Genomic DNA, 27557 nt, shown 5'->3' with positions numbered 1-27557 from the left:
GAAGGGATGGCGAATGATGCAGCAAGTTCTGACTTAGATGAGATTCTTGATGTGGTAGAGCAGGAGTTTATGACTTTAGAGCAGGATGATAGTGATGATGGGCTGAGTGAGGAAGACTTAGAGAATGATGACCCTGAGTATTTACATGCTAGGAGAATGGCAAGGAAAACTGATGATGAGGAATTGAACAGGCTCATGAAACAACTGAATGAACCTGTCATTGATGCAGATGCTCAGAGTGAGTATGAGGCTAGTGATAATGATGTCAACAGTGATGAGACTGATCCTGAGATGGATACTCAGACTGAGAGGGAGGCTAGGATAAATTCTCATAGGATTGTTTATGACCCCAACTGTGATCATAAGACTCTTGAAATTGTCCTTGGAATGAGATTCCAAGATGGGTGGCAGTGTAGAGAAGCTTTGACAACTTGGAACATATATAGAACAAGGGAAGTTTGTCCAGTTTAGGAAAGTTAGCAAAATTAAATGTTTTGCTAGATGCATTCCACCATGTCAGTGGAAGGTTTATGGGAGTATTGACAACAAAGATATGTGTTTCAAGATAAAGACATATTCTGGTGATCATAGCTGCCCTAGGCATATGAGCAACAAGCTTCTCACAAGCAAATGGATAGCTAAAAAATACTTAAATGTATTTAGGTCTAGACCTCACTTCTCAGTGACAGACCTTAGGCAGGACATTGTTCAAAGATTTCAGTATGATATACCTAGGGACAGGTTATATAAGGCTAGATCCATTGCTAAGGAACTGTTGAGGGGAAGTGTTGAGTACCATTATGGCTTGCTTAGGAGATACTGTGCAGAACTTAGGAAAAGTGATAGGGAGGGCGGATTTGAATTGATGTTGGGAGATGGCCATGTTTTCAAAGGGTTATATGTGGGGTTTAGTTCATTGTTAAAGGGGTTTAAGGCATCTTGTAGACCTATAATAGGACTTGATGGGTGTCACTTGAAAACTTTTCTGGGGGGGGGTACTGTTGTGTGCCATTGCAAAAGATGGGAATGAGCAAATGTTCCCAATTGCATGGGCTGCATGTGAAGTTGAAAACGAGGAGTATTGGAGCTGGTTCATGAAGCTTCTGCTGCATGACTTGGAAGTTGGAGATGGTTCAGATTATACATTCATATCTGACCAACAAAAAGTAAGTACCAATTTTATTGATTTTACAGTGTTTATTCATTGCTATTTATACTAATTTCTTCTATTTGCAATGCCAATCAAGGGTTTGGAGAAGGCTGTGAAGGAGATAGCTCCCAATGCAGAACATAGGAATTGTTCTAGACACATCTACATGAACTGGAAGAAGTACCACAAAGGTGGCACGTTGAAGAACATCTTTCTGAGGGCTTGTAGGAGCACTTATGTGGAGAAGTATAACACTCATCTACTGGAGATGAAAAGAGAAAGCATTGATGCATTTGAAGACTTTGTGTCTAGGGACACAAGCAGGTTCTGTAAAGCATTCATCTCGACTACTGTGAAGTCAGACATGATAGACAACAACATATCGGAGACCTTTAATGGGTATATTTTAAATGCAAGAGGGAAGCATGTCATACACATGCTTGAAGAGATCAGGAGCAACCTCATGGTGAGGCAAGTCAAAAAGAGGGATCAAATGTTGAGTGTAACAGACACTATATGCCCAAACATAAGGAAAAAGCTTGAGAAGCATAGACAGAAGATTTCTGATTGTACTGCCAGGCCTTCACTTGATTCCAAGTTTGAAGTTTCTCACTTCGAAGACAGGTATTATGGCTTCATGAACTTCTCATTGCAATTTGTGAATTTATTAAATATTGATTTTTTTTGTGTACAAGTTTGTGGTAGATATCAATGCCAATAGCTGCACTTGTAGAGATTGGGACCTCACTGGAATCCCATGCATCCATGCTGTCAGTGCACTACATTGGATGGGAAGGGACCCAGTGGAGATGGTACATGATTATTACAGTGTCTCTAGGTTTTTGAAGGCTTATGAAAGTGGTCTGGTGCCCATAAGAGGTGAAAGCATGTGGCCTGAAGTGGAGGGATTTAAGGTGAAACCTCCAGCAGTAAGGAGAATGCCTGGGAGGCCCAAGAAAAAGAGAATCAGATCAGCAAATGAGAGGGAAGGTAGGAATCCAACTCAACTGTCAAGAGGGGGGATGATCATGACATGTAGGAGGTGTGGGGATGCAGGCCACAACAAGAGGAATTGTCAAAATATGTTCCTTGAAAAACCTCCTGCTCCTAAGGTAAATATCTTTTAAATTCAGATTATTCTTGATTGCATTACTATTTCAAAACTAACTATAGGTATGTACAATATAGAACAAGGTTGGCAGACCTCGTAAGGTGACAGAAGAAGGCACTCCAAGCACTTCTACAAGTACCACTCCAAGCACTTCTACAACTACTACTGGAAGAGGGGCTGGAAGAGCTGGGAGAAGCAGTGGAAGAGCTGGCAGATCCTCTGGAAGAGGTGGAGGAAATGATGTTTTCTTCAAAGAGAGGAACTTTGCAAGAGCAGGGGCTGGTCTGTATATCAGTGAGAGGACAAGAAATCAATACCTAAGTGCCCCAAATTCAAGAGATGTTAGAGTGATCCAAACAAGGAGCAAGGCCTCAATCCCATCAACTGACATTCAACCATAAACTTTACTTTTGTGTTGACTGGCAAACATGATTATCTATCTACCTTTTGAACTATATGTTACACATTTTGTATTGATGTAAACAGTGATCTGCACAAATGATGTAAAACTCTATTTTGGGAGATTGTTAATGCAAGTTGCTAGTGCTTTTGTTCATACAATGTTTGTTCAGTAATTTAGAATTAAAGTCAAACTCATTTCATTCCATCAACAAAAGCATGAGTACAACTTGCACTTTAGGCCATTACATGTTCAATATTATAAGCTATGGCAGTTTACACAACATATTATTTGCAAACAAACCAAGTACTATGCCTAAAATGAAGACTATCATCAGAACTTTCCTTTCTCTTTTCCTACTTTCAATCTCTTGATCCTTCATCAAAAGATTGAATTCTTCAATCTCTGCACACTTCACTTCATACATTTGCATCAAATCGGCATATTTTTCCTTCTGGATTTCTCCCATCAGAGTGCTAAATTTCAATTCCTCATAAGCTTTATCTCTCTGCCGCAGAATCAAATTGTTCATGCTCATCTTGTAGTATGTAGTAAGCTCTGGATCAAACCAGCTCCAGAAGCCACAATTGTCAGACTGCAAAAAATCCAAAAAAGTATGAAATCCAAACCTAAAAAGAAAATACTTCAAAGAAACTAACCATTTTCTGAGAACATCTGCAGAAACGCCGCAGAGGATTTTTTTCCAGTTTGAGATGTATCGATTTTGGCTGGGATTTTATGCTCACAAACAGGAACCCCTTCATTGAACTTCGAATTTCCACTGGATTGTGAAGACAACATAGCAAGATGATGAAAGCCACAATCTAATCAGTCGAATTTTTAGGGGATGTGAAATGGGCTACGAATCTTCCACGATTCCCTACTGATTCGCACTCTTTTCTCTGAATTTGTCGATGAACCCTAGAAAATCGACCCTAATCGAAGAAATGAGATTGGGGATTGAAATGTGAATGCTTAAAATGACACTAAACGACGCCGTTTCTACTTAATGAAAACGGCGTCATTTTCTTTTCAATTTTTGGCATCCTACAGTGCACATTCCGGTGCCACGGTGTCATTTTCCGGTGCCACGTCAATTAAAATTTGGGGGAAACCGGTCGCCGGATAAATTCCAGACGAAAACTAAAGGTTAGGTATTTAAAAGAAGAAAAATAAAAAAAGGTGCAAAAACCAATTCCGTGGAAACGTTAGGAATTTACAGGCAATTAGCCCTTTATCTAATTAAAATTTCTCTGTGATTTAATTTTACTAATATTATTTCCATGAACCGGTAACAATACTATTATGTTATATTATTATATTACCAACTTATATTTCCCTTAATGCTTAATGCATCTATGTTTTTTTTTTTTTTGGATATATATGGTTTGAAAGTTATCATTTATATATAAATAGTGGGTGATTTGAAAGAGTATTCAAACTTATTTAGAATTGTCATAGGAACGAGATTCTTGTATGTTTGTGGTTAGGATAATATTAGTAATATGATATTACATTGTTGCCCTTAAAATAAATTTAAAATAAGGACAAAATAGGCAAATTAAATTTTGTAAAATAAGGCATTTTTATAATAGAAACAATAGGGCCGAATGGCCCTATTCAACATACCACATCAAATTTTGTCCACCATTTGAAAAAACATAAATTTTGGCCATTTTTTGTATGTCATGACTATTCTACCCTTCTCTCTCTCTCCTCTCTCTTTCTCATCTCCCTCTCTCTCTCTCCAGCGGCTCCTCTTTCTTTCTCATCTCCCTCTCTCTGCTCCAACGGCTCCTCTCTCTTTCTCATCTCCCTCTCTCTCTCTCTCTCTCTCTCTCTCTCTCCAGCAGCTTTATGGCAGCGGCGCCGAGCGTGGAGAATTCGTCGGAGCTCTCGCGGCGGTGGTGGAGGAGATCCTTGTTAGAATATGATATCGTCATAATAGTAAGAGAGAATGATAGATTGAAGATTGTTTCTTGTATTGCGTATTTGATCTGTAGAATACAATCACCCTTTATAGGGGAGAAGAAACTAGTACAAGGAAAGTTAAGAAAAGGAAACATAAATTTAGGGATCTAAATTGATGTGATTTTCTCTTGATCGATTCTTTCCTTACAACACTCCCCCTCAAGTTGTGTAACGGGATTCCCGATGCTCAACTTGCCAAGAACCTCTGAAAAATTCTTAGGATTCACAGCTTTGGTAAGGATGTCTGCGAGTTGGTCTTCAGATCTTACGAATGGGAGCGTCACAATACCTCCCTCAATTTTTTCCTTGATAAAGTGCCTATCAACTTCTACATGTTTTGTTCTGTCGTGTTGAACATGATTTTCTGAGATGCTGATTGCAGCTTTGTTGTCGCAGAACATCTGACATGTTTGTGTTGGTTGAAGGCCCAACTCGGTTAACAATATTCTTAACCAAAGGACTTCAGTCAACCCACTCTTGATCCCTCTGAACTCTGCTTCTGCACTTGAGAGAGCTACCACTTTTTGCTTCTCACTCCTCCATGAGACAAGATTCCCTCCGATGAATGCAAAGTATCCGGCCGTTGACTTCCTGTCCACTGGGTTTCCAGCCCAGTCAGCATCTGTGTAAGCTTGTACCTCGAGGTGTCCAGTCTTCTTGAACAGCACACCATAGTCGAAGGTTCCCTTCAAGTATCTCACGATTCTGAGTGCAGCCTCCATGTGATCCGTTTGTGGTTGGTGCATGAATTTACTCACAACACCAACAACATATGCGATATCCGGTCGAGTATGGGAAAGATAGATGAGTTTCCCTACTAGACGTTGATATTGTCCACGATCGGTTGATTCAACTCCTTGCACAATCTCCAGACCATGATTTACGACCATAGGAGTTTCTGCTGGCTTGCAGTCTAACATCCCAGTTTCTGCCAGAAGATCTAGAGTGTACTTCTTTTGATTGATGAAAATCCCTTTCTTTGACCTGAGGACCTCGATGCCAAGAAAGTATTTCAGTCTTCTTAAGTCTTTCATTTCGAACTCTTTGAACAGATTTTCTTTCAACTTCAGTATCTCATCAGAATCATCCCCTGTTATGATCATGACATAAATAACCAAATAAGAAATGAGATCACCTCGTCTTTTTAAGAATAAGGTGTGGTCTGCATTACTTTGCTGGTATCCAAATTTCTTCATAGCTGCTGTGAATCTCCCAAACCAGGCTCTGGGAGGCTGTTTGAGTCCATATAAAGTTTTCTTCAACTTGCATACCTAACCGCTTCCAAACTCATCTGAAAAACCTTGGGGAATCTCCATATAAACCTCCCTATCTTCTTCTAGTTCCCCATGAAGGAAAGCATTGGTGACATCGAACTGATGAATATCCCAATCCTTGTTTGCTGCGATGGAAAGAAGGACTCTGACAGTATTCATCTTGGCAACAGGTGAGAAGGTTTCTTCATAGTCGACCCCATACATCTGTGTGTATCCTTTTGCGACCAATCGAGCTTTGTACCGCTCAATGGATCCATCAGGTTTCCTTTTTGTTGTGAAGACCCACTTACATCCCACAGTCTTCTTTCTTTTTGGCAGTCTGCATTTCTCCCATGTATGATTTATGTTCAAGGCATTTATCTCTTTTTTCATGGCATTTCTCCAGTGTTCACTTTTCAGAGCCTGTTCTGCTGTTTGTGGTATTACTTCATCATACAGGGCTGCCTCATAAGCTGCGGCGGTTTTGGATAGGTTTCCTTTGGCAACATTCCCAATTGCGTACCGAGAATTCTTCCCAAACTTTTCCGGAGTATACCGCTTGGGAGGGATACCCCGAGTACTCCTGGGCGGTAGAACATATCCCCTTGTACCTTCATTTGTTGTATTCTCCCCTTGATCCCTTTCAACATCTTGATTCTCCCCCTGATCCCTTTCAACATCTTGAGACATATGATCAGTGAAATCGGAAATCTCAGTGGTAAGTTCAGGGGTTCTTACCTCAGATACCAGCGGCGGAGAAGATATTGGCTGGCGCGGCGGACTTTGTGCAGGAGTGGATGGAGTTTGCTCTGTGGCAAGGTTAACTTTTTCTGTTGGATCTGCTTCCGGGCTGCTTGGCATTGGTAACCAACTTAACAAGTCGATCTCACTCCCACTCTCCCCCTGACTAGTAAGGTGGTTATCGTAAAAATACTCAGTTTCAAGGAAATCACAGTTCATGGTGGTGATGATTTGACGGGTTTGGGAATTGTAACACCTATATCCTTTTTGATTAACCCCATATCCCACAAACACACACTTGACTACACAAGGAGAGAGTTTGGTGCGTTCATGTTTAGGAATATGAACGAAAACAGAGCACCCAAAGACCCGTGGTTGAAGTGTAAGGGCAAGAGGTATGGAGGCAAGGGTAGACAATTTCTGTAGTGGGGTTTTAAGTTTAAGAGTCCTAGTAGGGAGACGGTTGACAAGGTAAACCGAGGTTGCCACGGCCTCGGGCCAAAACGAGGAGGGGGCATGAGACTCAATCATCATAGCACGCGTCATTTCAAGTAAAATTCAGTTTTTTCTTTCGGCAACCCCGTTTTGTTCAGGAGTGTGGGGGCAAGTAGTTTGATGAGTAATCCCTTTTTGTTGACAAAACGTTTTCATGGAATTATTAACAAACTCCCCCCATTATCAGTTCTAAGGGTTTGAATGTTTTTCTGAAACTGAGTTTGAGCCATAGTATGGAAATGAGTAAATTTTTCAAAAACTTCAGATTTGTGTTTCAAAAAATATACCCTTGTCATCCTAGTGCAATCATCAATAAATAACAGAAAATATTTAAAACCTTGTCCCCCTACCACGGGTGAAGGACCCCAAACATCAGAATGTACTAAAGAAAAAATAGAGTTCACTTGTGTATCATTCGATTTGAAATATTGTCTATGACTTTTAGCTAAGACACATGTCTCACAAGAAAGAGTATCACTTTGGGTTAACTTAGGAAATAAAAGTTTAAGGTATCCCGTGGAAGGATGTCCTAACCGACGATGCCAAAGCCAAGCTTCCCGGTCTGCAGTTCCGTGAGCCAGCATCACATTGCCTTTTTGAGCAATCTCATCCACATAGTACAGTCCATTTCTCTCAGTGCCACGCCCAATAATCTCCCCCGTCCTGATATCCTGAAGAAAGCAGAAGTGAGGATGCATTAGCATGGTACAATTGAGTTCTTTAGTAACATGACTAATTGACAACAACTTATGAGATAGGGACGGAACATATAGACAATTGGATAATCGCAAGGTTGGGGAGATTTCTATAGTTCCGGCCCCTTCTACTTGAGTTAAGTCACCATTAGCAGTTTGCACATGAGTTCTAAAGGATTTTGATGACTCAAGTATATCTGATTTGTCAAAAGTCATAGTGTCGGTAGCCCCACAATCAAAAATCCAATTTTTTTCCCTATTGATTTGTTTATTTGATATTGACATGCAGTAGGGGTTCTTTTCGAATTTTCACACAGCTTAGGGGCATAAATAGAATTGTGCATAACTGTGGGGCTGTTTTGAATAACATGGGGTTCATTCTGGGGTTTCCCTAAACTTGAGGGACTAGAGTGCAAAAAATGGGATTTCTTTTGTAATTTACGGAACTCAGGGGACTTAAATTGAAAATAAGGAAAAGTGGAAGGGTTTGATGGATATCCATCAAACCCTATACCTGAAATCTCATCCATTTCTCTCAAAGGAGCCGCCTCCTTCTCTCCCCTGCCTCTCTCGGATTTTCCGCCTCCACCCACTGCTACCGCCGACCCGGCGGTTTCTCGGCCATCAACGCCGGCCGCCGCCTTCTCTTTTACCATTTGAGGCTTGTGATTGTCTTCCCACCATTCGGGGTAGCCGATGAGTCGAAAACACTCCTCTTTGGTGTGCCTCGTCATTCCACAGTGAGTGCAAACGAGCTTGGATTTGTCCTCCTTTTTTGTTTTCGATGATGGCGTGCCGGGGCCTCTGCCGCCGGCGGTGCTGGCAGCGTGTGGTGGTCTTCCTTGCGTTCCAGAGTGGTGGCGGGAGGTGGCGAGTCCAGCCCCTATTTCTCCCGATGATGAGCCATTGGTTTCGGTAGAGTTGGTTGCCGACTGCAAGATCTGTAGTCGGGCGGCCTCTCGTCTTACTTTTGAGAAAGCCGATTCGGCTGAGGAAACGGGCGTCTCTTTGAGGATGTCTCGCCAGATGTTATCGTATTTCAGATCCAACCCAGAGAGGAATTGATAGAGTCTCCGGTTCTCGATTAATTTCCGGTATTTATTGATTCCTTCTTCACAACACCCGAGAGGGTTCGGCTCCCTTCGATCGATGGTGAGCCAAATCGCTTGCAGTTCGTTCCAATAATCCTCTAGAGTGAGTGATCCTTGGCTTACTTTGTTGGCCTTAACTTCGAGGTCGTAGATCTGAAAAGGGTCGACCCCGCTTCCATAGGTGATAGCGAGGCTATCCCAGACATCTTTTGCCGTTTGGTGTTGAGCGAAGTTTACCACTAGCTTCGTTTCCATGTTCTGTATGAGCCATGAAAAAATGGAGAGATCCGCTTCCTCCCATTTGTAGTAGTCGGGATCCGTTGTTTTTGGAGGTGGTGGTCGGCCGGTGATGTGGCCGGATTTCCCTCTACTCCCTATGGCCACCTTCATGAGGCGAGCCCATAGGGCGTAGTTATTGCCGTCTAGCTTGAGTCCCAGCGAGACAGTGTTTGAGTTTTGTACTAAATTTGCAATCTGTAGTGATAATTCTTGTGAGGCTGCTGTTGTTTTTGGATCGGTAATTTGGGTTTCTCCTGACATGTTTTGTTTTGTGGTTTGTTTTCAGGAGAAACAACGTGGGACAAGAACAGGTTTGATCGAAAAAGAGGTTTGAGTAAGGGGTTTTGAAACTATGATGATAATTTTATGAGTTTCAAGGATGCAACCTGCTCTGATACCATGTTAGAATATGATATCGTCATAATAGTAAGAGAGAATGATAGATTGAAGATTGTTTCTTGTATTGCGTATTTGATCTGTAGAATACAATCACCCTTTATAGGGGAGAACAAACTAGTACAAGGAAAGTTAAGAAAAGGAAACATAAATTTAGGGATCCAAATTGATGTGATTTTCTCTTGATCGATTCTTTCCTTTCAACAATCCTCCCTCTCTCTCTCCAACGGCTGCCGCTCTCTCCTCTCTCTTTCTCATCTCCCTCTCTCTCTCTCTCTCCAGCGCGCCGCCTGGGCAGAATTCGTCGGAGTAGAGGATGAGGCGGCGGCGGCAGATCTGGTCTGATGAGGCGGCGGCGGTGGATCTGATCTGATCGTTGCGCCGCTTCCTCCATCGGCAAATCTGATCTCCGCCTCCTTCGATTTCAGCCATGGCAGATCTGATCTGATCTGTGCAGCTCCGCCTCCTTCGATTTCAGCCATGGCAGATCTGATCTGATCTGTGTGCTGCACGTATGGCACTTATGGCACTATTAGTGTCATAAGTGCACACTTCCCCCTAGGGTTTAAATATTCCATTTAGGGTTTAGATTATCCATTTGAGGTTTAGATGTTCCATTTAGGGTTTAGATTATCCATTTAGGGTTTAGATGTTCCATTTAGGGTTTAAATGATGTTGTTGTTTCTGTATTTGTGCTGCACGAATGGCACTTATGGCACTATTAGTGCCATAAGTGCCCAAAATGATTATTTTACTTGGTTTTATTTTGGATTTCCGTTGGCACTTATGGGTGCCATAAGTGCCAACGAAAATCCAAAATAAAACCAAAGTAAAATCTTGGCACTTATGGCACTAATAGTGCCATAAGATTAGTGTCATAAGTGCCTAACCCGACCCGGCACGCGACCCGCGTGCCTGATCCTACCCGGTCCGCCTCATTAAGGGTAAAAACGTCCAAATCAATAAAAATGGCCAAAATTTGTGTTTTTTCAATGTGTGACCATAAATTGTGTTTTATGCTTCATTTTGGCTACTTCAAAATTTTACTCTTTATAATAGGTATAGATATTCATATTAATCCAACTCAATTATTGGAAACTTTTTTTGGTACAAAACTCAATTATTGGAAACTTTATCGTTCCTTTTTACAGCTAGCATACATTAGTCCATACTCTGCCTGCGCGTTTCATATATTAGCCAAAGATGCACACATATGTTTAATTTAGATGATTCATATATCACTGTCCATATCCCCATTTTTTAAATATTTATTTTTTGAATTCTAATTCCTTAGAAATTGTTGTCGACATCGATAAATTTACTAAATTACCTGAAAAATCAAAATAAAAGTATGATTTATTCTTATATTTATCTCATTGAAGCATTGCTATCTCTCTGTTAATGTGATGATCCCAGTAAGGCGATTGATCTGAGTGATAAGACATAATTAATCAAGCATTACATTGATGCATGTGCAACTTTTATATATTTATCTAATTAAAATTTCTCTGTGATTTAATTTTACTAATATTATTTCCATGAACAGGTAACAATACTATTATGTTATATTATTATATTACCAACTTATATTTCCCTTAATGCTTAATGCGTCTATGTTGGAGATATTTTAGAAGAGCCGACTCAAGTAGAGGAAAAGAAACATTCACCCGAGAAATCAAAAAATAAAATCCCGTCTAGAAAGAAAAAGTCTACGATGGAGTTGCAGCCCACAGAATCGCAAAAGAAAAAAAGAAGGATAACCAAGAAAAAGTTTGATGATTACATTGACATTACAAGTGACGACGATCTGCCACTGAACAACATTCTGTTGCAAACCAAAAATAAGAACAAAAGATCCTCAATCGTCAAAATCAAACAAGAAAATATTTAAAATTCGTCTTGCTCCGTACTAAGATAATTTACGATGTTTTTCATAGATTTTTTTACTTTTTTATTTAGAGGTGTATTATGAATATTACTTTATTACATTTAAATTTATTCATTAATAGTTGCATTGGTTCCTTTTTTAAATACAATTATAGTCAAATGAATTAATACAAATATTCAAAACTATATAAAAATATCTATGAATTTTATTTACATAGTAAAAATCACACGTGTTTAACGTGCATTGCACGTTCTTCCTGCTAGTATTATAAAAAGATAATTAACAAGGATTCACACATTCAATTAGGGTTTATAATTATTTTTTATATTTATTTGAATTAATAATTAATTATTTGGGTTCATTAATTCAAAGTTAGGGTATATAATTTTTTAAAATTTCAATTTTGATAAATACTCCCTTCGTCTCACAAAAACATGAACAATTGGGAATGGCACGAGTTTTAAGAAATGTTAGTTGAAAATTATTGTGAGTGAAAAATGAGTCGCACTTTAAAAAGTGTTGTGAGAGTAATGAATTAATTAAGGAAAAGTATTGATGGGCCATGATGATTCTTTTGTGAATAAGTATGAAAAGAAGGGATAAAAGATAAGAGGGTAATGTACTAAAATAGAAATATTCATGTTTTTGTGAGACAACCCAAAATAGAAAAATGTTCATGTTTTTTGTGAGACACATGGAGTATTAATTAGAGTTCATAATATAATACTAATATTTTTTATTTTTATAAAAAGTAATTATAAAATAGATAATTTCAGAGTGATACACGGTGGTACACACAAAATAGTGGGACAGAAAATCCCACCAGCCTGCATATAAGTTGGTCAATATTCCATAATGAGCTTTTCGAAATGGAAAAAACGTGTATTAGAGTCTCTAGAAAATCAATTATACGTAGTGGGGTTGTTATAGCTTGTCATTACATGAGTAGACTTCTAAGTCCAAGTCAATTCAATTATTAATATACTCCACCTAGCTATAAGAATATGGAGCATCAACGAAGAAGGAATCATATCCTCACAAATAATAAAAATGATGGGTTTTGGGATAAGTAGTCGCATTTTGATCATGGCCATAGTGTTGATGAAAGCAGCAGAAGCAAGCATGAGCAGAGAGATGCAGGCATTGATGAAATTTGGGTGGCCTCACAACTCCACAACTCATCACTGCAATTGGACTGGCATTACTTGTGATGATGCTGGTCATGTTGCGGAGATGAGCCTCCAAGTTTGCTCTTATACTACTCTTCTTAGTTTAAACCATTTTGATGTGTTTGCTTTTCCACATCTCACTAGAATTCATCTCACCTCATATTGCCTCAATGGAACCATCCCACCACATATAGGTTACCTCTCCAATCTAACTTATCTCAATTTGTCTCACAATCCTCTAAATAGTGAATTGCCTGTGTCACTTGCAAATCTCACTGAATTGCAGATACTTGACATTTCTGATTGTCATGATCGGTTTTATGGCATTCACAGCATTTATGGTGTCATTCCGCCTGAGATAGGAAGCTTATCCAAACTAACTCATCTCAATTTGTCATACAATGAACTCATCACTCTGCCTCTCTCGCTTGCAAATCTCACTAACTTACATGTGCTTGACCTTTCTTATAACAACATTGTCGGTGTTATTCCGCCTGAGATAGGAAACTTATCCAAACTAACTCATCTCGATTTGTCATACAATGGACTCAACAGTGATCTGCCTTTCTCACTTTCAAATCTCACTAACTTACATGTGCTTGACCTTTCTTATAACAACATTGTCGGTGTCATTCCGCCTGAGATAGGAAACTTATCCACACTAACTCATCTCGATTTGTCATACAATGGACTCAACAGTGATCTGCCTCTCTCACTTTCAAATCTCACTAACTTACATGTGCTTGACCTTTCTTATAACAGCATTTTCGGTGCCATTCCGCCTGAGATAGGAAGCTTATCCAAACTAACTCATCTCAATTTGTCACACAATGGACTCGACACTGATATGCCTCTCTCACTTGCAAATCTCACTAACTTACATGTGCTTGACCTTTCTTATAACAGCATTATCGGTGCCATTCCGCCTGAGATAGGAAGCTTATCCAATCTAACTCATCTTGATTTGTTAGCCAATGAACTCTACAGTGATCTGCCTCTCTCACTTGCAAATCTCACTAACTTACATGTGCTTGACCTTTCTTATAACAGCATTTTCGGTGCCATTCCGCCTGAGATAGGAAGCTTATCCAAACTAACTCATCTCGATTTGTCACACAATGGACTCGACACTGATCTGCCTCTCTCACTTGCAAATCTCACTAACTTACATGTGCTTGACCTTTCTAATAACAGAATTGCCGGTGCCATTCCGCCTGAGATCGGAAACTCATCCAAACTAACTCATCTCGATTTGTCACACAATGAACTCAACACTGATCTGGCTCTCTCACTTGCAAATCTCACTAACTTACAGCTGCTCGACCTTTCTCATAATAGAATTGTCGGTGCCATTCCGCCTGAGATAGGAAGCTTATTCAAACTAACTCATCTCGATTTGTCAGTCAATAGACTCTACGGTGATCTGCCTCTCTCACTTTCAAATCTCACTAACTTACAGCTGCTTAACATTTCTGAAAACAACATTTCCAGTGCCATTCCATCGGGAATAGGTTACCTCCAGCAATTGATTGTTCTTGATCTGAGCGGCAACAGCATCAGTGGCTCTCTGCCCTCAACTATGAGCCAATTAACAAGATTGGAATTGTTGAAATTGGACGGCAATATGTTGGTAGGTGTTTTTAAGGCAGGAATACAAATGCTTCCTGCAATTAAAACAATAGGCCTCGGTGGGAATACAATCGAAGGAAGGATACCTTTTGAGTTTGGAGATGCTGCTAATGCACCGTACTTGAATATCGATCTGTCTCGTAACCATCTTTGTGGTAGAGTTCCCGAATCTCTTTCGCATTTGGGTGGAATCGATCTGTCCTACAATCGTTTAGAAGGTCGAATTCCACTAGACATCTGGTGGAAATTTCCAAAGAAATCGTTCTACGGAAATTCAGAGTTACTTCTGCCAAATGGATCCAGGATTGAGATGGAGGAAACGAAACATCCTCGAATGCGGATAAGTTATGCTGTCATTGGTGTGGTGATACTATTTGGATGTGTGTTTTTGTTTTCATCAGGTTTGATTCTAACCTTTTACTTAAGAAGGAAAGCAGCCTCTGCAGCCACACCTCATGCTGACCAGAGACATGGAGACATATTCAAGATATGGAACTTCGATGGAAACATCGCCCATCAACACATCATCCAAGCAACAGCAGACTTCGATTTCGGGTACTGCATTGGAACTGGAGCTTACGGGAGCGTCTACAGAGCTCAACTACCAACTGGAAAAGTCGTTGCTGTCAAAAAGCTTCACAGATTCGAAGGAGAGAATCCTAGTTACGACATGTGTTTCAGGAATGAAGCAAAGGTGCTCTCTGAGATACGCCATCGCCATATTGTCAAGCTTTTCGGTTATTGCCTGCACAAGCGGAGCATGTTCCTCATCTACGACTACATGGAAAGAGGAAGCCTGTTTAGTGTGTTGAAGGACGAGAGCGAAGCCGTGGAGTTAGATTGGAAGAAGAGGGTAAATGTGGTGAAGGGCATTGCAAATGCACTATCTTACATGCATCACGATTGCACGCCGCCAATTCTGCATAGAGACATTTCGAGCAGCAACATACTGTTGGATTCGGAGTTTGAAGGTTGTTTATCTGATTTCGGAACAGCTAGATTGTTGGATCCAGACTCATCCAATCAGACTCTACTAGTCGGAACTCGCGGCTATATCGCGCCAGGTATCCATAAACACAGCTTGGATGAATTAATACACATTTTCCCCCATCAATTTTCATGATAGATATGTTTGCTGCTTGCAGAACTAGCCTTTACCATGGTGGTTACAGAGAAATGCGATGTGTACAGCTTCGGAGTTCTGGCACTGGAAATCGTGTGTGGGGACCACCCAGGGGATTTCGTATCCATCGTGACCACGATGAAGGGATCATCCTCATCCGCACCGTTTGCTCGAAACTTGATGGTGCAACAACTCCTGGACAAGAGACTAGCATCTCCAGATGAAGATGTAAGAGTGTCCCGGGAAATTGTTGGAGTGGTGAAAATAGCTCTCAAATGCGTAAGTTGTGATCCGAAATCGCGGCCGTCTATGAAGGAGGTGTCTCAGGAACTCGCTGCGAACCCGCCACGCTTGTCGATGCCCTTTCGCTCCATATCAGTGTTGCAGCTGATGCATTCAGATTGAGCTCACAACTGCTTTTTTTTTAATTAATAAACTTAAAGATAGATGTTGAATTACTTGTGATACATACTACTAGGTTTGTTATAAAGGGTGTCCTCAACTGAACTGGATTAAAATATTGAAAACTTGTTCACACTGGATGGTGTTGAAGGTGATATTGATCATTATTATGAGTATCTATCTTTGAGTTGGATGTTTTCTTGTAATGCTAGTGGCAGGCATCTTGCCTTTGTCTTCAACTTTTCTCCATTGTTCTTGTTTACTTTTGGGTTCTGGATTTGAGTTTTGAATGACTTCAATTAAAGGACCTGGTTTTGAGCCACTTGAGAATTGCAACTTTATCTTGCTGGAAATCAGATCACATCCTCCAGAAATTGTTTGGGCTTGCGCTTTTTTCACGTACTAGCAGAAAGAACGTATGTGGTACGCGTAATTAATGTTATTTTATTTGATTATTTATTATTTAAAAAAATCTATTAATTCATTACTTTTATTAGATAATTTATTGGATGCATATATTTATTTATAAGCCTTATCAATAGCTATAGAAATATACTATCACATAGATATAGTGTAATATCTAATGAATTAATATATTCGTATAAATATATAATATGTAATTTAATTTTAAAATAAAATATATAATAGGGGTAAAATAGGCAATCCAAAAGTTGTGTCTTAAAATGCCTTAGGAGAGAACGTACGTTGTACGTGTAATTAATGTTATTTTATTTGATAATCTATTATTTTAGAAAATCTATTAATTCATTACTTTTATTAGATTATTTATTGAATGAATATATTTATCTATAACCCTTATCAATAGCTATAGATATATATAACATATATTAAGTGTAATATCTAATGAATTAATATATTCTTACAAATACTCCCTCCGTCCACTAATTATTGGCCTACTTTCCTTTTTGGTCCGTCCACCAATTTATGTCCTACCCATTTATAGTAAGTTTTTATAATTTTTTAATTGGTGGGTCCCAATAAACAATACATTTTTTCTCCACTCAACTAATAAACAATACACTTTGTGGGTCCCTTTCTCCACTCAACTAATAAACAATATATTTTGTGGGTCTCTTTCTCCACTAACTACACTTTTTCTTAAAATCCGTGTTTTGCCTCCTAGGCCAACAATTAGTGGACGGAGGGAGTATATAATATGTAAAATAACCTTAGAATAAAATATGTAATAAAGGTAAAATAGGCAATCCACAAGTTGTGCCTTAGGATGCCTTAGGTTTTTTTTCTATTAGTATAGTTTTGTTAGGATTGTGTTTCATGACAAAACTAATTTTGCAGTTTCTCGCTGCGGCTCAGAATAAGTTAAAATGTATAATATATTAAATTACACCCTTAAATAGAAATAGAAGATACCGGCTACTTATATAGTTTCAGGGCAATGAATGTACAAATATTAACATATACTATAGTATCATACTATATAAAACAAGAACACATTCTCAAACCCAAACACCCTTTCATATTAATAATAACATGACAATGTATACTTACCCGATTTGGCAGAGTGTGTGCTGTTTGAGGGTAGCGAAGAAGAAGGAGAAAATAAAATAGTAGACGTCAAATGGAATTTGCTCTACCATAAATTTATGTGACATTAAAAAATTATTTTTTTTTACATATGCATCTTCAGTCTTGACTCTTGAGTCTTATTTTTAATTTATTTTGCTTATCCAAAAAAACATTTAAGGATAAATTTACATAATTTCAAATAATTTAGATATTAAATTGTGGAATAGCTTGTAGTTTGGGTTGGAAAATGAATTTAATGTAGTGGGGCTGTAATAGCTAGTCACTACCTGAGTAGACTTCTAAGTCCAAGTCAATTCATAGATTTACTCAATAAAATCTTGAATTTAAAAATATAAATTTTCAATTTTATTTAAAGTGTAATGATAATTATAGTTATTAAATAAATTTAAAATTATTTGATAATGAGAATTAGCATTACGTAGTATTATTATGGAGTGTTACACGTTAGAACAAATATATAAATTTTTTCACATACAAATATAAATAAAAAATTGTAAATTTTTGATGAAGAAATAGAAAATAAAGTGTTTTAAATTTTAAAAATTTCATAACTTATTTGTTTTAAATTCATTTTTGATGATTTTTATATTAGATTAAATTTAAGATGCGTATTGATTATTTTTTCATGAATCATATTTGACGATATTTAAAAAAATAAAATATATAAAGAAAAGTAAAAGAAAAAATAGTGGAAAATTAGTGGGAGAAGAGAGAGAAAAAAAAAAAGAGGGAAAAATGGAGGGAAGAAACTCCTCTTTTATACTCCCTCCGTCCCATTGATCTTGTCCCGTATTCCTTTTTTGTTTGTCCCACCATCTTGTCCCATTTCTATAAATAACACTCCTACTTTATCACTTTATCACTTTCTCTCTCTTACTTTATCACCTTCTCTCTCTTTCTTTCTTCCTACTTTATCTACACACTTAACACTATTACTACTCTCCTTAATAATCGTGCCGAAACCAAATGGGACAAGCCCAATGGGACGGAGGGAGTATATTATATAGATGTCCTCAAAATTTTATAGGTGAAAATTTAATCTTTTATTTTTGTGTATGCGAGTGGCAAATTACTTTTAATAAACTAATTTCATTGCATATAATACTAATATTATGAGTTATTTTGTTTAAACAATTACTCCATAATTTAGAATATTAAGATGCTTTTGCCCCTTCGATACTATTATTCGAGAATATACACTCATATAGCCATATTGAGCGATGAAATTCAATTTTCGGCCACCCATTTGAAAAATACAAATTATGGCAATTTTTTACAATCGGTCCAAAATACCCTTGACCCTGCAAATCACTCTATTCATCCCAACCTCGTACACATAACTCTCCCTTTGTCTCTTAAATGCCCATTGTCCCACGAATCCTACTCTACCCATCCCAATGCAGTTGTTAAATCTGTAATACAAATATTTACTAAATACTCCCTCTATCCCCTAGAAATATGCATGGTTGATCGCGACACGAGTTTTAATAAAAAGTTGTTGAAATTATTGATAGTGGATAAATGGTCTCACATTGAATAGATTATGGGTAAATAGTGTAAGTTACAAGGGTAAAATTGTAAAAATTATGTGTGGGATAGTGTCTAAAAATATAATATGAATAAATTTGGGTGACAGACCAAAAAGGAAAGATATGCATAAATATGGGAGACGCATGAAGTATTTTATTTACATTTACTGAACATGTGTGATCATTTCATTTCATTACATATTTTATTCAAAAAAAATATGTATATAATATAACTATTACCTATAAATTATTTAAGAGATTAAAAATTACTAATGCAATAAATTATTGTGCTATGATTATGTTATAATTAATCTGTTTAGATTTTAATTGATACACAATCATAATGATTGATTAATCTTAAATTTCAAATATTATGCATATGTTGATTAAATATTCAATAAAGAATAAATAAATAAATATCTTAAAATCTATTTTAATCATAGATGTTACCAATATATATATTGTAATAATATTATAAATATTTATTGAATAGTTTATTTACATTTATATGTACGACTAACACATATAAAATATTTAAAAGCTCAAGAATTCATTAATACTTAAATTGGGGCAATATGAAAATTATAACAAAAAAATATTTCATACTTCCTCCGTCCCGCGAGTCTTGACACGTTTTCCTTTTTGGGCCATCCCACGAATCTTGACATGTTTCATTTTTGGGCAATAATTATTACCTTCTCTCTCCTACTTTATCACCTTTATGATATTCTCTCTTTTACTTTATCACTTTTATTACCTTCTCTCTCCTATTTTATCAATTTTATTAAAACACTAATCTACAACTCCTTAATTCCCGTGCCGAACCCAAACGTGTCAAGACTCGCGGGACGGAAGGAGTATAATCTTAAGTAGACGAAAATAAGAACAAACAAAAAAAAAATTAAAAAAACAAATTATTTCTAAAAATAGTAAGGTGATTTTGGCGGAAAAATATAATTTACTATTTATGTAAGTGGTTTAGCTTATATATATATATTATATATAGATTTAGGAATTACTCTAGACAAGTTGTAATTAAATATTCAAATTCTTAAATAATTTTTTTTTTCAAAATTTGGGTACGCCCCTGCATATACGTCAGTCAATTATATTCAGTAATGAGCTTTTCAAAATGAAAAAACGTGTATTAGAGTCTCTAGAAAATCAAATAGTGGAATAGCTTGTAGTTTGGGTTGGAAAATGAATTTAATGTAGTGGGGTTGTAATAGCTAGTCACTACCTGAGTAGACTTCTAAGTCCAAGTCAATTCAATTATTGATATACTCCACCTAAGTATAAGAATAGGGAGTATGAAAGAAGAAGGAATCATATCCTCACAAATAATAAAAATGATGGATTTTGGGATAAGTAGTCGCATTTTGATCATGGCCATAGTGTTGATGAAAGCAGCAGAAGCAAGCATGAGCAGAGAGATGCAGGCATTGATGACATTTAGGTGGCCTCACAACTCCACAACTCATCACTGCAATTGGACTGGCATTACTTGTGATGATGCTGGTCATGTTGCGGCGATGAGCCTCCAAGTTTGCCCTCATCCTACTACTCTTCTTAGTTTAAACCATTTTGATGTGTTTGCTTTTCCACATCTCACTAGAATTCATCTCACCTCATGTTGCCTCCAAGGAACCATCCCACCACAGATAGGTTACCTCTCCAATCTAACTCATCTCGATTTGTCAGACAATCAACTGTACAGTGAATTGCCTCTGTCACTTGCAAATCTCACTAACTTACAGGTGCTTGACATTTCTTATAACGGTTACATTTCTGGTGTCATTCCGCCTGAGCTAGGAAGCTTATCCAAACTAACTCATCTCGATTTATCACACAATCCACTCAACGGTGATCTACCTCACTCGCTTGCAAATCTCACTAACTTACAGGTGCTTGACATTTCTTATAACGGAATTGTCGGTGTCATTCCGCCTGAGCTAGGAAGCTTATCCAAATTAACTCATCTCGATTTATCACACAATCCACTCAACGGTGATCTGCCTCACTCGCTTTCAAATCTCACTAACCTACAGGTGCTTGACCTTTCTTATAACAGAATTGTCGGTGCCATTCTGTGTGAGATAGGAAGCTTATCCAAACTAACTCATCTAGATTTGTCATACAATGGACTCAACACTGATCTGCCTCTCTCACTTGTAAATCTCACTAACTTACATGTGCTTGACCTTTCTTATAACATCATTGTCGATGCCATTCCGCGTGAGATAGGAAGCTTATCCAAATTAGCTCATCTCGATTTGTCACACAATGGACTCTACAGTGATCTGCCTCTCTCACTTGCAAATCTCACTAACTTACATGTGCTTGACCTTTCTCATAATAGAATTGTCGGTGCCATTCCGCCTGAGATAGGAAACTTATCCAAACTAACTCATCTCGATTTGTCAGTCAATGGACTCAACACTGATCTGCCTCTCTCACTTGCAAATCTCATTAACTTACAGTTGCTTGACCTTTCTCATAATAGAATTGTCGGTGCCATTCAGCCTGAGATAGGAAGCTTATCCAATCTAACTCATCTCAATTTGTCACACAATAGACTCAACACTGATCTGCCTCTCTCACTTGCAAATCTCACTAACTTACAGCTGCTTGACCTTTCTCATAATAGAATTGTCGGTGCCATTCCGCATGAGATAGGAAGCTTATCCAAATTAACTCATCTCGATTTGTCAAACAATGGACTCTACAGTGATCTGTCTCTCTCACTTGCAAATCTCACTAACTTACAACTGCTTGACCTTTCTCATAATAGAATTGTCGGTGCCATTCCGCCTGAGATAGGAAGCTTATCCAATCTAAGTCATCTCAATTTGTCACACAATAGACTCAACACTGATCTGCCTCTCTCACTTTTAAATCTCACTAACTTACATGTGCTCGACCTTTCTGAAAACGACATTTCCAGTGCCATTCCGTCGGGAATAGGTTACCTCCAACAATTGATTGTTCTTGATTTGAGCCACAACAGCATCAGTGGCTCTCTGCCCTCAACTATGATCCAATTAACAAGATTGGAATTCTTGAAATTGGACTCCAATATGTTGGTAGGTATTTTTGAGGCAGGAATACAAATGCTTCCTTCCATTAAAACAGTAGACCTCAGTAGGAATACAATCGAAGGAAGGATACCTTTTGAGTTTGGAGATGCTGCTAATAATGCACGGTTCATGAATATCAATCTGTCTCGTAACCATCTTTATGGCAGAGTTCCCGAATCTCTTTGGCATTTTGGTGGAATCGATCTGTCCTACAATCGTTTAGAAGGTCGAATTCCACTACACATCTGGAATAAATTTCCAAAGGAATCATTCTTCGGAAATTCAGAGTTACGTCTTCCAAATGAAGCCAAACATCCTCGAATGCGGATAAGTTATGATGTCATTGGTGTGATGATACTATCTGGATGTGTGTTTTTGTTTTCATCAGGTTTGATTCTAACCTTTTTTCACTTAAGAAGGAAAGCAGCCTCTGCAATCACACCTCATGATGACCAGAGACATGGAGACATATTCAAGATATGGAACTTCGATGGAAACATCGCCCATCAACACATCATCCAAGCAACAGCAGACTTCGATATCGGGTATTGCATCGGAACTGGAGCTTACGGGAGCGTCTACAGAGCTCAACTGCCAACTGGAAAAGTCGTTGCTGTCAAAAAGCTTCACAGATTCGAAGGAGAGAATCCTAGTTACGACATGTGTTTCAGGAATGAAGCAAGGGTGCTCTCTGAGATACGCCATCGCCATATTGTCAAGCTTTTCGGTTATTGCCTGCACAAGCAGAGCATGTTCCTCATCTACGACTACATGGAAAGAGGAAGCCTGTTTAGTGTGTTGAAGGACGAGAGCGAAGCCGTGGAGTTAGATTGGAAGAAGAGGGTGAATGTGGTGAAGGGCATTGCAAATGCACTATCTTACATGCATCACGATTGCACGCCGCCAATTCTGCATAGAGACATTTCGAGCAGCAACATCCTCTTGAATTCACAGTTTGAAGGTTGTTTATCTGATTTCGGAACAGCTAGATTGTTGGATCCAGACTCATCCAATCAGACTCTACTAGTCGGAACTCGCGGCTATATCGCGCCAGGTATCCATAAACACAGCTTGGATGAATTAATACACATTTTCCCCCCATCAATTTTCATGATAGATATGTTTGCTGCTTGCAGAACTAGCCTTTACCATGGTGGTTACAGAGAAATGCGATGTGTACAGCTTCGGAGTTCTGGCACTGGAAATCGTGTGTGGGGACCACCCAGGGGATTTCGTATCCTCCGTGACCACGATGAAGGGATCATCCTCATCCGCACCGTTTGCTCGAAACTTGATGGTGCAACAACTCCTGGACAAGAGACTAGCATCTCCAGATGAAGATGTAAGAGTGTCCAGGGAAATTGTTGGAGTGGTGAAAATAGCTCTCAAATGCATAAGTTCTGATCCGAAATCGCGGCCGTCTATGAAGGAGGTGTCTCAGGAACTCGCTGCGAACCCACCACGCTTGTCGATGCCCTTTCGCTCCATATCAGTGTTGCAGCTAATGCATTCCGATTGAGCTCACAACTGCTTTTTTCTTGTAATGGTAGTGGGAGGCATCTTGTCTCTGTCTTCAACTTTTCTCCATTGTCCTTGTTTACTTTTAGGTTCTGGATTTGAGTTTTGAATGACTTCAAAGGACCTGGTTTTGAGCCACTTGAATGTATAATATATTAAATTACACAACTGACCTTAAATAGAAATAGAAGATCCCGGCTACTTCAATAGTTTCAGGGCAATGAATGTACAAATATTAACATATATATAGTATCATACTATATGAAACAAGAACACATTCTCAAACCCAAACATCCTTTCATATTAATAACATGACAATATATATAACTTACCCGAGTTTCTACTACGGCTCGACGACGATTTTCCCGGTGGCGTGGCCGTCGATGCTCTTCGTCCAAGCGTCGCCTGCCTTGCTCAGAGGGGTTCTCGAGTCGATGACCGACTTGAGCTTCCCTTGTCTCACTAAATCGACAAGATACTGCAGGTTCTCGCCCTTGGGGATGAGGAGTATTGGCACCAGCTGCTTCTTAGAGAATGTGAGTTTCTTCACAGCAAAAGTGAGCATCGAGCTGACGCCGGGGGTGACGTCGATCACCTTCCCGTTCGAGCTCAGGTTCGGCTCGAAGACGGACCAAGGGATGGGCGGCGCGCAGTGAACCACCGCGTCGTACTTCTTGCCCGAGGGGCTCGTGAGAGCGGCTCCCTCCGGGGTCTTGTAGTCGAGGACCTCGTCTGCTCCGAGGCTCTTCACTAGGTCGATGTTGCGGGCGCCACAGGTGGCTGTCACGTGCGCGTTCCCCAGCTTCGCCAGCTGGACGGCGTAATGGCCGACGCCACCCGAGGCGGCTGTGATAAGAATGTTCTTCTGGGCCCCACTTCCGTCGAGTTTAAGCCCGGCCGACTGCGTGAGAGCCTGGTGAGCTGTAAGGCCTGCTACGGGAAGGCCTGCGCCTTCAGCAGCTGACACTTCGGGAGGCCTCTGAACTGTCAAATTTTCCTTGGCCACTCCGTATTCAGACAGACCGCCTCCAGCCTGTTTAGTTAAGATTTACGGCTGTGACTGTCGTGACGGAATAGGATTATAGAGCAATAAACGAACAGAAAACATAAAGAAGACACAGATTTACGTGGTTCACCAAAAATGGCTACATCCATTGGGCCGGGAGATTCAAGACATAACAACAGTGACTAAAGCAAAACATACAGCAGACATGATATACGGGACACGAAACACCTCCATTAAATTCGAATGTAAAGTTTTACACATCCACTGCTTTCAGTGAAGAACAGTTTGTTTGTTTGTTTGATCATTGATTTCACACAATAAACCCCGACACCGGCAACAGAATCGTGCGCAAGATAATATAACAGACTTACAAAGTGATTCAGCAACGCAACAACTTTGTCGCCCGGTTTGAAGTTCGTCACTCCAGGTCCGACCTCTGTGACCTCTCCAGCAACATCAGTGGCTGCTCAGTAAAACAGAGATAGGTAAATTATGAAAACGATCACCCGGTTTAAAAAGTAAAAGGATTTGATGATATGTTTCCAGCTTTGTAAAATGACTATTCGTAGATATCCACTGTCCTATATATATGCCAAAGTTATATATAAGCCAAACGAAATTTTAAAATTCAGGTACAGAGGATTCATACTCAGTAGGCTTACCAGGAATGTGAGGGAACTTCCGAGGAAGAAGAGGCCGAATCATGCCTTTCTGAGTTTTCCAATCAACAGGATTTAAGGTTATAGCTTCAAACTTTAGCAGGACTTCACCCTTGCTCGGAGTGGGGATCGGAACTTCAACATGCTGCGAGGAGGTAACTATTTCTATGAGTAGACGAACAACTAGAATTCAAGCTCAATATACAGTTCCATAAACAACGTTGTGCTTGTTATGCACGAATCGCTCTCAACTGGCATGCTCGAGAGCATGCAACTAAATGTATCAAGAAAACTTACAGCACAACCAAACATGCTTAATCTCAGCAAATCAGAATGAAGAATCTGAGTAAAAGAAGCAATTTCATCCCTAACAAATATCCAAGCCCTGGTTGCCATTAGCTCAGTCAAATGAATTCGCCCTTTAAGTGCAACTGGACTTGATGATCCACTGATATATTTCATTTACTAGCATTTCAAAAACATGTTTCCTTCAAGGAGAAGCACATGAAATAGATCTTTGTTCTGCGAAAATCCTTGGCTTTCGAGGTTTTATTTTTTCAATTTTTCTACCATAAAGAAACAATAAACTTTTATACAATTCACACAATGCTACGAAACAAATGAGCTGCATCTTCAGTTATAAGAATTTGAACAAAATGAAAGCACTGATGAGGATTTCTTCATTTCAACGATTTATTACTTCATTTCTATCTCTACCAAGGATTTATTTTAATCTCATTCCAAGCAGTAACGATATAGAGCTCATTTCTTTCTCCACCAAAAAAATCATGTTTAATATAGTTACACAAATACAAGTATCTATAGCTATACTTATCTATCCACCTAGAGATAGAGAGAGAGATTATTCAAGTTGGAACACAAACACCAGGATCCGCCAAGACCAAATAATTACATAAAGAAGAACTCGAGATTGCCAATTGAATCAAGGTAAAAGCTCATTTCTCAAAATCCGAATTCCAATTGCGTAATTATGAATCCAAGGCACCATAAAACTTAAAAAAAAAAATAGCAGAAGATGAAATTCACCTTTAAACCTGCTGCTCCACCACCATAGCTTTCGTACTGAACCGCATGCATTACCTTCCCCGCCATTCACAAATCACAGAAAAGCTAGTTCCCTAACTGTTGAGAGAGAGAGAGAGAGGCTAAAATGGTATCCAGAGAGAATGAGAGGTAGCGACCGATACGATGTGGCGGAAAAATGGCGAGCTCGAGTTAACAACGAGAGTATGACATTTTTCTTTTCTTTTTTTTTTTTCTTTTGCTGCTTTTGAACTTTGTTTTTAGAGGTGGCCACGGTTCGGTTCCCGGTTCGAACCGGAACCGGAACCGCCGGTTCCCGGTTCCAAAAATTGGAACTGGAACCGAACCGAAAAATAACCCTCACGGTTTCGGTTCCGAACTGTGAACCGGCGATTCCGGTTCCGGTTCGAACCGTTAGAACCGTCCATTTTTTTTTAATGTAATTTGTATTATAGTATGTATTGTTGTGTAAAATTTAATGAAATTTGCTTTAATAAAATAAATGACACAAGAAAATATAAAGTCCATATACATTATTTTCTAAATTGAACTTATAATTCAAAGTTACACCTTACAACTCTTATAAATAAAATTTACAAATTACAACATTTGAATGCTAAAATAAAATTAAGGTAATTTAGTTTACAACTTGTAATTGGGGAAAAAAAGAAATTAAGGAAATAGGACTTGAGCTTAATTATTTTTGTTTTCATTTTTTGTTGTTTCTTTTTCATTTTTTTCTATTTCATTTTTTTTTATTTCTATTCTCCTTTTTTTACAATATTTATTTTATTTTATTTATTTCAAAGTAATTATTATTATGATAAAAAAATAACTATTAATATGAAAAAATGTAGTAATAATAATTACTTTAGTAAAGAATTTTCTTTATTTTCTTTTATTTTTTCGTTAATTTTTTATTTTCACATTTTTTATATTTTTTTCTTTTTTTTTCCAATTATTTCATCTTTTCTAAAAATATTACATTTATTCATATCAATTGTTATTTTTTTCTTACGACAATAATTATTAGGCCAAATAACTAAAATTACAAGTTTTCATGAGTAAAAAAAACAATTATCGTGAAAAAAATACTAATAATTTTGAAATATTACATTTCTTCATATGAATAATTAATTTTTATTAAGTCAATAATTACTCTTTTTCTATTTTTCTTCATTTTTTAAAAATATTACCTTTATTCATATCAATGATTATTTTTTCTTACGACTATAATTACTTCACCAAATCATTAAAATTACAAGTTTTCGTGACTAAAAATAACAATTTTCGTGAAAAAAGTAATAATTTTGAAATATTACATTTCTTCATGTGAATAATTTACTTTTAATAAACATAAAG

General features: G+C 38.2%; 3 protein-coding genes across 5 annotated transcripts; 2 read left to right on the top strand and 1 right to left on the bottom strand.

Annotated features, from left to right (window-relative positions):
* Nucleotides 1–12487: 12487 nt before the first annotated feature.
* Nucleotides 12488–16026, top strand: LOC130999489 (probable leucine-rich repeat receptor-like protein kinase At1g35710). The gene is made up of 2 exons (XM_057925029.1): nt 12488–15332; nt 15414–16026. Exons 1-2 carry the CDS (start codon nt 12521–12523, stop codon nt 15794–15796), a joined length of 3195 nt encoding a protein of 1064 aa, XP_057781012.1. The 5' UTR covers nt 12488–12520; the 3' UTR covers nt 15797–16026.
* A 4217-nt stretch (nt 16027–20243) lies between these two features.
* Nucleotides 20244–23654, top strand: LOC130998815 (probable leucine-rich repeat receptor-like protein kinase At1g35710). Its single transcript, XM_057924221.1, has 2 exons — nt 20244–23022; nt 23105–23654. The coding sequence occupies exons 1-2, from the start codon at nt 20244–20246 to the stop codon at nt 23485–23487; spliced, it is 3162 nt and encodes a 1053-aa protein (XP_057780204.1). The 3' UTR covers nt 23488–23654.
* Nucleotides 22993–26446, bottom strand: LOC130999493 (chloroplast envelope quinone oxidoreductase homolog). 3 transcript variants are annotated; one of them, XM_057925032.1, is made up of 5 exons: nt 26199–26433; nt 25155–25296; nt 24864–24955; nt 23819–24519; nt 22993–23624 (listed from the first exon to the last, which is right to left on the bottom strand). In XM_057925032.1, the coding sequence occupies exons 1-4, from the start codon at nt 26262–26264 to the stop codon at nt 23830–23832; spliced, it is 990 nt and encodes a 329-aa protein (XP_057781015.1). In that variant the 5' UTR covers nt 26265–26433; the 3' UTR covers nt 22993–23624; nt 23819–23829. The 3 variants fall into 3 exon arrangements, with proteins under 3 accessions (XP_057781015.1, XP_057781016.1, XP_057781014.1); XM_057925033.1 differs by having other exon boundaries at nt 23029–23610; XM_057925031.1 differs by lacking the exon at nt 22993–23624 and having other exon boundaries at nt 23661–24519; nt 26199–26446.
* Nucleotides 26447–27557: the final 1111 nt, after the last annotated feature.

This window comes from Salvia miltiorrhiza, chromosome 8 (genome assembly GCF_028751815.1).
Source record: "Salvia miltiorrhiza cultivar Shanhuang (shh) chromosome 8, IMPLAD_Smil_shh, whole genome shotgun sequence".
NCBI classification, from domain to species: domain Eukaryota; kingdom Viridiplantae; phylum Streptophyta; class Magnoliopsida; order Lamiales; family Lamiaceae; genus Salvia; species Salvia miltiorrhiza.
The sequence above is the reverse complement of the archived record's forward strand: the minus strand, read 5'-3'. Positions and strand labels throughout refer to the sequence as shown.

Coding starts and splice junctions, on each gene's coding strand:
- LOC130999489 (XM_057925029.1), top strand. CDS start 12,521: ATGATGGGTTTTGGGATAAGTAGTCGCATTTTGATCATGGCCATAGTG. Junction 15,333..15,413: donor TCGCGGCTATATCGCGCCAG/GTATCCATAAAC, acceptor TGCTGCTTGCAG/AACTAGCCTTTACCATGGTG.
- LOC130998815 (XM_057924221.1), top strand. CDS start 20,244: ATGGATTTTGGGATAAGTAGTCGCATTTTGATCATGGCCATAGTGTTG. Junction 23,023..23,104: donor TCGCGGCTATATCGCGCCAG/GTATCCATAAAC, acceptor TGCTGCTTGCAG/AACTAGCCTTTACCATGGTG.
- LOC130999493 (XM_057925031.1), bottom strand. CDS start 26,264: ATGGCGGGGAAGGTAATGCATGCGGTTCAGTACGAAAGCTATGGTGGT. Junction 24,956..25,154: donor GAAGTTCCCTCACATTCCTG/GTAAGCCTACTG, acceptor TTTACTGAGCAG/CCACTGATGTTGCTGGAGAG. Junction 24,520..24,863: donor TTGCGTTGCTGAATCACTTT/GTAAGTCTGTTA, acceptor TTAACTAAACAG/GCTGGAGGCGGTCTGTCTGA.